This window comes from Podarcis cretensis (assembly GCF_951804945.1).
Source record: "Podarcis cretensis genome assembly, chromosome: 13".
Taxonomy (NCBI): domain Eukaryota; kingdom Metazoa; phylum Chordata; class Lepidosauria; order Squamata; family Lacertidae; genus Podarcis; species Podarcis cretensis.
This window is the reverse complement of record NC_137182.1, coordinates 28,693,703-28,704,243: the sequence shown is the minus strand read 5'-3', so window position 1 is coordinate 28,704,243 and position 10,541 is coordinate 28,693,703. Positions and strand designations below refer to the sequence as shown.

The following is a 10,541-nucleotide window of genomic DNA, read 5'->3' as shown; positions in this document are numbered from 1 at the left end:
TGTTTTATTATGGGTGTATTCTGCAACATGGGTGTATTCTGCAACAGTGCATTTGTTCTGTTTTATTGTTGTTCTGCGATGCTTCCTCAATGTTACCATGCTACTGCTGTCTGGAGGGGCTACAGTGGGACCGAAAAACCCCAACCAAGAACATTTGTGACATGGAAAGTTATCAGATTTCAGCAGGATGTTACAGGATATGCACTGGTTGGAAATGAAGCAGTATAAGCACCTGAAAACATCTGCAGGTACAAATAGCATTGAAAGCAGGATGCTTATGACCTCCCCAATGGCATAATGAACATTAAGGACATGTGGAAGGGCCCTCGGTCTGCTTTTAAGGTTTCGTCTGCTGTTTTAGGTATGCTGAAAGTAGCCTGAAATCTGGTGTGCTGAAGGACGGTAGAAAAAAATGATTTAAATCATCAAACAAAACAAGAAAGGTTATTGCGGGACATCCCAGAACCGAGAAAAGAATGTGAGCAGGTTTTCTGGTCAGCATTCCATACAGACTATACCTTTAAAGCACATTCAAAGTGCATTCTTTCCCTCAAAGAATTCTGGGCCCTGTATTTTGCCCCTCACAGAGTTCCAGTTCCCAGCAACTGTAACAAACTACAGTGCCCAGAATTCTGTGAGGGATAGAATGTGCTGCAGATGTGCCTTTACGGTACAACGTGCACCCAGCCACTAGTGATAAAGCAGAATAAATGAGTAAATGACAGAAGCAGAATAAATGAGTAAATCTCAGTAGCTGGGAGCCTTCATTCCAGGTTTCACATTACAATTTGTTTTGCACTTATCCTCCCCCACGTGAAAATGGGCAAAGGGGTCAAGCGGATGTTTGAACTGTGGACAGACACTGTACAAACGTCCAAGTTTTGTTATGAGATTAGGATAAGGCTGTGCTCTGGGGAGATATCATATCACAGTGTTTTTTAAACCTTTTTCCTGGACTCTTTGAAAATGGGGCTCTCTCCGGGGGGAGTGTGTCTCCAGTTGGTTTGTCTTGAGGGCAAATAGGGTAATTGCTTCTCCCCGTCTAGGATATCCCTTCAGATATTGCAGGACTCCACTCCCATCAACCCAGCCTGCAAGGGATAATGGGAATTGTAGTCCAACAAAATTTGGAGGGCCACAGGCTAACCATCCCAGCTCTGCATACCCTCCAACATTTCTCTGGTGAAAACAGCAATGTCCTATTCGATGAGAATAATAATAATACACTTACCCATCTGACTGGTTGCCCCAGCTACTCTGGGTGGCTTCCAACATACATAAAAGCATAATAAAACACTAAACATTTAAAAACTTCCCTATACAGGGCTGCTTTGAGATGGCTCAGGAGTCGGGTAACTCCATATCCTCCAACATTTCTCTGATGAAAATAGGAGCATCCTAAGGAAAAGCGGGACATTCCAGGATCAAATCAGAAACTGGGATGGCTTCTGTAAAGGGTCTGTCTCTGGCGTTTTAACCCATTCACATGAAACCTGTTGAATTCTGCATCTCTCAGAATTAAGGGCACTATTTTCTCAGCCATACCTACCCCGCCAGGTTGTTGTGAGAATAAAAAAGAGGAGGAGGAGAAGTATATATGCCACTTTGAACTCCCTAGAGAAAGTATGTCTGCCCCCCCCATGCACCTGATGTCATATGATGTCACACCTGTGACTTCAGGTACAGGGCAGGTGGAAACACGGTTGCCCATGCACAACCAGGAGCCTTAAAGCCTTAGGTTCTACCACCCATTGGCTGTTGGGAGCTGGAGCCGAATCCTGCTGGATCAGCTGCACAGGGAACGCCCTCTCATAGCCAATGCCTGGCATAGCTCTTGCTCCCAGGTGTTCGTAGGCTGCTTGCGGTCACCCATCGGTGAGAGTGAGGTAGGAGCACAGGTAGGTAGTTAAAAGTGCCTAAACCCATGACCAAAAAAAAAAAAAAGTGTGCTTAAAATTTGCACATGCCCCTTTATATATACAGAGGTGGATTTAGGTATCTGAGCAAATTACTGGTGGCTGGGGTGTGTTATTTGCTGTTTGCCCTGCAGCCCTGCAAGCAAAAGTTCTCTCTCTCTCTTAAAAACAAAGTTTGTTTTTAAAGTGGGATGGAGACAAGGGCAGGAGTATGATAATCCAGTGCAAAAGATTATGGACCAGGAACTGCAAGATCAGGGTTCTAATCCCTACTCAGTCAAAAGACCTCACTAGGTTGGCTTTGGGCCAATCAGTGCCTCTCAAGCCTAGCCTACCTCACAGGGTTGCTGTAAGAGTAAAATGGGGGAGGAGAACCTTGAGCTCTTTGCGGGGGGGGCGGTATAAAAAACATGGGTTGTGAATGTAAAAATTACCATATTTTTCTGTGTATAAGAAAACGTTTTTTGCTTTATTTGTGTGTTTTTTTTGTAAAAACTTGGGTGTCATCTTATAGATGGATCGTTAAAAAAACTTTGAGAGTGATTGCCCCCCCCCCAAAAAAAGGTGAGAAACATGCCGCCACTGCTGATCGTCGGATTTTCACTTCTAGAGGTATGGCAACCCTAAAGATTAATTTTTTTTTTTAAGAAAAGGGTTCCCAAAAAATGGGGGGGGGGTGTCTTATACATGGAAAAATACAGTAATAAATAAAAGGTGCCAGCACTAAAGCACTCTGCACATGTTCAGAGGCTCTCTCTTTTTCTTCCTCATTACTTCAAATCTTTCCATTTCAGTATGTCCTGGGGCTGAAGACCTGAACCTAAAGAAAGGGGGAGGCTCTCAGGCTGATGAATCGAAGCCTTGCCAAAAGAGCCACCTTTGGGTGTTTGCTCCCCCCCCCCCTCACCTCCAGAGCTCTGCTCATTCACACACACAGCTGAAGGCGGGCAGTTGGCATCCTTTGACTGGCGTCCTTTTAATGGGCACCCAGCCGAGGGCTTGTTAAGAGGCTGAGTCCTCCTGGTGCCCACCTGCCTTGGGAGAAGAGGATTAAATAATTCAGATTGCCGCTGGAGAGCAGCCAGCTGCCCCTCCCCTCCTCTCCCCACCCCCTCCCACCTCCTCTCTTCCCTGCCTCCTCCTGCCCTCGCGTCTCTACCTACACAGTTCCCCAGCGCAGCAGGAATGAGGTTTGAGCTCAGATACCCTCAGTTGCCTTTCGCAGAGAGGGAAGTTGGCACCGGGCACCTCTGCTGCTGCTGCTGCTGCTGTTGAGGGGGGTCCGTCTCTCCCAGGGAGCTGGATCCAGAAGGGGGCCGGCAAGAGATCCAGAGACCCCCATCCCCATCCTTCACAAGAGGGGCAGAGTGAGTGGGGGGCGTCTTCCTTGGCGTAGGCTGGAAGAAGACACGGGCTCTGCTACAATGGACCCGAAGGAGAGGAAAAAGATCCAGTTCTCGGTGCCTGCTCCCCCTAGCCAGCTGGACCCCAGAGCGGTGGAAATGGTAAGGGGGACGAGGGTTAGGGTCGGGGGGGGGGGGCGGCAGAGGCGGCAGAGGCGGCTTGGGACTTAAGGATCAAGTTGCTGGGAAGTGTGAGCTGGCACTGATTTGCCGGAGTCTCTCGCATGCAATCTTTCAGCTTGCAATGCAAATAAGCACATCCAATGTGCTTCATGTTCTAACACACACAGAGACGGGAAACACAGGAACTTCGGTCTTTAAAATATATATTACAGGGAAGAAAGACTTGCTGAAATCTGTGGGACTTATTTCCGAGTCCTCAGGTTAAGCGCGTCTATGAAATGCCCTTTGTACGATGCATATTTCTTATGTTGAATGTGTGTGGCTCCCACTCTTTTATAATGTGAGCATTTTAGTGCTCCCTTTTTTTTAAACGTGTTAAGAGTTTTCTTGTAATTTGCATCATTGCAGTTTTAACTTTGTGTAAGCCTTCCCAGAAACCTGTTGAAGAGCGGGGTGTATGAACCAGCTAAGTAAGAGAATTTAGTATTTGAAACATTGTGTATTTACGTAGGGATTTCAGTGACTTGCATGCAAGTAACACCTGTGAACGCAAGACCAAAATGAACTAATGAACCCAACCAGGAAAATACAGTTAATGCATTTGAAATGCACTTTATTTCCTCCTTCCACAGGTGCACATTCACACCCAGATGTGCACTGTTTGCTCTTCTTGCACAACCACCCCTGAATCCCAAGCTTATTTATAAAAAGTAGGCACTTTCCCCCCACGATGGCCATTTAAGTATACATTCCTGCACACCCCACATTCAGTGTGCATCCAAACTTTCTTTTCATGCTTTTATTTTTACTCCAATGAGCAAATTCTCACATCAGATGCAAATCCCTGCTTTTCACACTTGCCTTTGCGCTTTCTGCAATTTCACACTTAAACCATGCAATCTCTCACACACATACACGGCGAAGAAATCAACACTTTGAAAATTATAACTTTTGTCCAGTTTTTTTGTTTTTTACAACCATGGTTTCTGGTCCTTATGGCTTTGGAAACTTCTCGGTGGAAGTGTGAGGACAAGTCCTGGTGGAATCTCTGAAATCAGAAACAGGGCTCTTAAAAACAGGATCTCCAGAGATCAGTGGGTGGAGCGTCTGCTCTCTACTCTTTGCTCCTCCCTGTGACCAACTGAAGAGAATGTGCGATACAAAATAAGCAAATATATGTGTGTTTGCAGATGCCCGCTTTTTCAGAATTTGAGTTACGTAGATGCAGATTTCTCTCTCTCTCTCTCTCTCTAATTAGTTAATTCCATGTGCCCACATAGTATACATAGCCTCCGGCCAGAAGTTTTCTGTGAGTGGTGTTGAGCAAATAAGTCACTGGCTTGCAAACTCTGTTCACCATCCGTAAAAATGCCAATACTTACAGCCTATTTCTTGGGTTTGTGTATGTAAGGATATGCACGCCCACATCCACACATGCATAATCGTAATGTAATTTGCACATTAAAAATGCTACAGAAATTATTATAATTTCTAGGGCCATGATCTAGTAAGAAAGATGCACTTTCGAGTGCGAGAGTTAAGCACGTGTTTAAACCTTTCTCATGGAAACCAGTGGAACTTAACTGTATCGGTGTTGACGCTATCGACTGTACAACATTGATGGATTGCATTTATAGACCACCTTTTTTCTCCACAACCACCTTGTGAGGTAGGTTAGTCTGAAAGGCAGTGAATCTCCCTTTCTCTTACACACAGGGAGCATGGATTGGCTAGCACAGGGGAAGAATTACAGAATCACAGCCTTGTAGAGTTGGAAGGGACACCGTGGGCATCTAGTCCAACCCCCTGCAATGGCCAGTGTGGGGCTCAAACCTACGACCCTGAGATTAAGATTCTCATGCTCTGCTGACTGAGCTATCTCAGGAGACTGTTAAATCTTGGTAGCAACAAATTCCAAATTCCAGACGGGTACTAACAGCAACCAAAGCAGAGGAGAATCTTTTTGGACCTCTGAAGACTAACCAATATATGGCAGCTGTCGTAAGCAGGGAATGGATTGTAGAAAATATCTTGTCAGATGCACAAAGCTGTCAGCTATATATGCATACATTCCATGAGTGCAGCTGCACAAAATTGTAAATATGAAATGCTTCTTGCAGTGGGTGCAGCTTAACGGTTAACACCACCTTTGCTGTTTTAAAGGTCCAACCTTCTCCAATAACCTCTTACTGCAGTGGAGATAAAGGTAAAGGACCCCTGGACAGTTAAGTCCAGTCAACGGTGACTATGGGGTTGCAGCGCTCATCTCGCTTTCAGGCCAAGGGGCACGGGTGGTGCTGTGATCTAAACCACTGAGCCTCTTAGGCTTGCCGATCAGAAGAGGCTCAGTGGTTTCGGACTGCTAGGTTGACAGGAGCTGGGACAGAGCAACAGGAGCTCACCCTGTTGTGCGGATTCGAACCGCCAACCTTCTGAGTGGCAAGCCCAAGAGGCTCAGTCTGAAACCACTGAGCCTCTTAGGCTTGCCGATCAGAAGGTTGGCAGTTTGAATCCGCGCAACGGGGTGAGCTCCCTTTTCTCTGTTCCAGCTCCTGCCAACTTAGCAGTCCGAAAGCACACCAGTGCAAAAAGATAAATAGGTATCACTGTGGCAGGAAGGTAAACGGCGTTTCCATGTGCTCTGGTTTCTGTCACGGTGTTCCGTTGCACCAGAAGTGGTATGGTCATGCTGACCACATGACCCGGAAAGCTGTCTGTGGACAAACACTGGCTCTCTCGGCCTGAAAGCGAGATGAGTGCCACAACCCCATAGTTGCCTTTGAGTGAACTTAATCATCCAGGGGTCCTTTACCTTTACTGCAGTGGAGAAACAAGCCTTCGGTCTTCCTGGGTCTTTGCCAATGGAATCCTGTCAGATGATGGCAGTGCCTCATCCTTGAGAGAGGGAGGCAGTGGGCAGATACTGGCCCTACAGGCTCATGAATAAAATATTTGGGGGCCCTGGTAAACCCCACCCAGCGTAATCACATGACACAGCACACACACATCATTTGAATGGCAATACCAGTGACGGATTTGCGTATAAGTTAAACAAGTTATAGCTTAGGGCCCCACTCTCTTGGCGGGCTCCAAAAAAATTAAAGCAAAAATAACCTGGATGTACATTTCCAAAATATATGATAAATAAAATAAAACCTACATACAGCAACAGTGTTTTGTGCTGTGTAGGCTCCTATGATGTAAGTCATGGGCCCCGCCTGCTAGCCTGCTCCCTAAAATATCACTGGTTTGCTCATTTCTCTATATAGGGTGCCTACATTCTACATGGACTGATTGCATGGCAACATGTGCAAATGGCTTTAGATACCTATTAGGTCCATAAATTACCATATAGCATATATTCAACACAAAAAACAGTGACAATTTGTTGTTGACAAAGGACAGCTGGACATATAAAGGGCCCCATTACCTTCAGTAGCTTAGGGCCTCATCAAACCTAAATCTGGCCCTGGGCAATGCCCATCAACATTGGGGGGCTCTGGCCCCCTCAAATATTTTATGGGGCACCAAAGGGACCTTGGCTCCTAGGAGTTGACTCCTAATGTCTAAGAAGAGCTGTCCCCGAATGCCCTTCCCCTTCTGCATCAGGGTCTTCACCCCTAACCCCTGAAGATGAGGAACCTGACTCCAGAGTCAGCATGACAGAAACACATGATGATAAGAAGGTGGAGAACACCAGGAAGTATTCTTTGTTGCACATTCACCATGATTTGTTCTCATGATGCTCTTGGGGCAGTCACACACAACCCAGCTCCCTGCTCCTGCAAAGTTTTTTAGAGTTGGTCACATACTTCCTGTCCAATCGGTGCACATCCTGATGTAAGTCCCTGATGAAATTCCATAACTTTTCATACTACGGACGTTCTGGTTTATTTCTGTCTTGCTTTTGCTACGCTGTAACCCCTCTGGACAGCAACAACACTGAGGAAGAATCATGGAACAAATGAAAGCAGAATAAATCCACTCCCTATAATGCCCTATGTGATTGGGTCAAAAACATGTTGCATAATACAATAAAACGGAGGTACCCGAAAAGTGATGGGATTTCAGCAAGAACTTTCCAAACAGGCACTGATGGAAAATGAAGTAGTGTGAGCACCCCAGAACTTCTGCAGCCACAGGCAAGATTAGCAGGGTAGCATATTATTATTATTAGTAGTAGTATTAGTATTAGTATTAGTATTAGTATTAGTATTAGTATTAGTATTAGTATTAGTATTAGTATTAGTATTGTATTATATGGCTGCCCCAATATCATCACAAGCACAAATAATGAAGAATGCACAGGGAGGGGAAAGGATGCCTCGAGGGGGGCCTTAAGTGTTCCTAGCAAAATTAAAGTCTTTCCAACTCTTCCCCACCCCAACGCTTTCTTGTATGCTGAGCAGCATAACAATAATATATTGAATTATAAAGAGCTGAGCTGGCTGCTTCTTTCCTCATTCACATCTGATGTGTCTTTATTTCCTCCCCTCTGAGCAGCCAATGGAGACCAGCAGGGACCCAGTCATGTTCTCTGGCATGCCAGGGAGCTCTTGCCAGCCAATTCAGCTGCCTCCTCCCAAGATGCAGGCATGGGCTCTCTTCCCAAGCCACTTACGTAGCTGAGGGAGGCATCCCTGAAATCCAGGCACCTCTGGCAATTACCTAGGGCTGTGTTAAAACAGCACTTTATTCCAGTTTCCTTACCTGATCATTATTTTTTTTGCATTTTACATCCTCTTCCACATGAGGTAAAGGCCACTTCTGGCCATCTAGCAAAATCTAGTTGACATTTAGCACTCATCTCCCTGTTAATTGCTTTGTCCGCAACCCCGCTAACCTGGAAAATCGCAGTACAAAATGTGGGGTGGTGGTGGTTCTGGCATAGAGGTCCTCCCTGCTGTTTCTGTGTGTGAATCGTGGGGGGGGGGGGGACAGAAGTGCATGTGCACATGAAGGGTGGGTTGTGTGTGGCAACAATGTGTTCGATGACGTCCGCTGTTGAGTCACACCACGCCCACCGGTGGGAATGAAATGTAGAGCGGCAGGGTGGTATATCGGTCAAAAAGCCACAGTTTCGTAATGCGGCAGATGATGCAGTGAGAAACAAATGTTATGGACAGGGACAGAAGTGCTGGCATTTCAGCTAGGGAGACAAATGCAGCCTCTATAGCTCAGTCGGTAGAGCAGGAGACTCTAGAGCTCAGGGTCGTAGGTTCGAGCCCCACGTTGGGCAAAAGATTCCTGCATATCAGAGGGTTGGACTAGATGACCCTCGAGGTCCCATCCAATTCTACAATGCTATGATTCTATGATTCCCCATGTCCGAATGCACCCTAATTTGCCTCTATGGTCGTGGAAGGAACAGGAGAGGCAAGCCAAAAGCAGTACAGTGGTACCTCGGGTTACATACGCTTCAGGTTACAGACTCCACTAACCCAGAAATATTACCTCAGGTTAAGAACTTTGCTTCAGGATGAGAACAGAGGACAGGGCATGGATGAAACTGGTGGTCCCAGGGCTCATTCCCAAATCCAGGAATGGGGCCCTAGTTGCAGCTCCCAAACATGCTCAAAGTCTTGTCTCACAGAGAAGACCTTGGGGTACTTGGCTTGTGAATTTGTACAGGCAAAATTGGAGTGGTGTGTTCTCAGAACCTCACCCTAAAAAAGAAGAAGAATGCCTTGCCCATCTTTTTCTGTCTCATATTTCTCTGCAAAACTAACAAATCCTCCATATGATATCCGTTCCAGATTCGCCGACGAAGACCAACTCCAGCCTTGCTGTTCCAGCTGTCAGAAACATCATCCCCTGGTGAGTCTTAATTCTTCTTATCAGGCCAGGATGGGGGAAGGAAGGAGAAGAGGACAGGTGGCCTGGGGTGTGGACTAGACAGGCCTTTGGCTTTTCTTATATCCTCACGTCCACAGTGGAAGCATTTGAATATGTATGAACATTCAAAAGTGGTTGGCCCATCTAGACCACGAGTGAGGAACCTATGGCTCTTCAGAAGTCACTAGACTACAATCCCATCATCCCTGACCATTGGCCATGCATGCTCGGGCTGATGGGAGTTGTAGTTCAGCAACATCTGGAGTACAATGCTCCCCGTTCCTGATTTAGATCCTTCAGCTGGAGATAGCAGGGGTACAGGCAAGGGTTAGGCAGGAAAACATGTAACAGACTGTATGGCAAAGACCTTCTTTTGCAAACAAAAACAAAATCCAGACACTGTTTCCTTGAGAACAAAAAATTTTTTTAAAATCTTTTTGGGATAAGCTAAACAACTTTCCTTCTGATTCCTGTTCTCGATTTATATGTGTATGATAAGATGCATACCGAACATTTCACAATTGTTCAGATGCCTGTAAACCCCAGTAACCCAAGGCTGTTCTGGAGCTGTTACATTTGATTGGCTTGAGTTTACAACTTTTTTTTTTATTTGTACAAATGACGTCAGCCGAAGAACTTTGGTTACAGAGCAACTCAGAAATACAACGCTATAAATCAGCAATCCCTTACCCTGCCCACCCCCCAAAACAACCACACCTCTGTCAGGTTGGCTGGTAAAATCTCCAAACTGCAGATGAATAGAAGTTAGAAGCTGAGAATTTTGTGGTTTAGGGATATAGGCAAATGCCTTGTATCAAGCCAGATGATTGGTCCGCCTTGCTGAATAAAGTCTACGTCAGCCTTCGTCAATTTGGTGCCCTACTGGCGTTTTCAATTACAACTTCCTTCAGGTTGGCGAAAACCGGTAGGTGCTGACTGGCAACTTCTCAGACAGGGATCCTTCCCAGCCCTACCTGGAGATGCGGGGGCTTGAACCTGCTACAGACTTCTTTAAGAACCCCTCAGCTGTGACCCTTCCCCACCTAGTGCGTTTGTGGCTGGGGTGAGATCCGGCCTGGAGTCTGGCCAGTTCACAGTCTTAGCTGCTACAGTACATTAGCTGCTTAAAAATAAGTGATTTACTGCATAAACACACGCTAAACAACTTAAAGATTCAGAAATCTTTTGTAAGGGAAATGCAAACTAAGAACCAAGAAAGGGAAATACTGTCTCCCTCTGCCCCAACATGGAAAGCAGAGGCAAT

General features: G+C 46.0%; 1 protein-coding gene across 1 annotated transcript in view; it reads left to right on the top strand.

Annotated features, from left to right (window-relative positions):
- Window positions 1–3,058: 3,058 nt before the first annotated feature.
- Window positions 3,059–10,541, top strand: part of PPP1R1B (protein phosphatase 1 regulatory inhibitor subunit 1B) — a 51,312-nt gene continuing 43,829 nt past the window's right edge. The window contains exons 1-2 of the mRNA XM_079948899.1: window positions 3,059–3,421; window positions 9,199–9,259. Of these exons, the coding sequence (XP_079805025.1) occupies window positions 3,341–3,421; window positions 9,199–9,259 (142 nt within the window). The 5' untranslated portion in view covers window positions 3,059–3,340. The remainder of the gene's footprint in view (window positions 3,422–9,198; window positions 9,260–10,541) is intronic.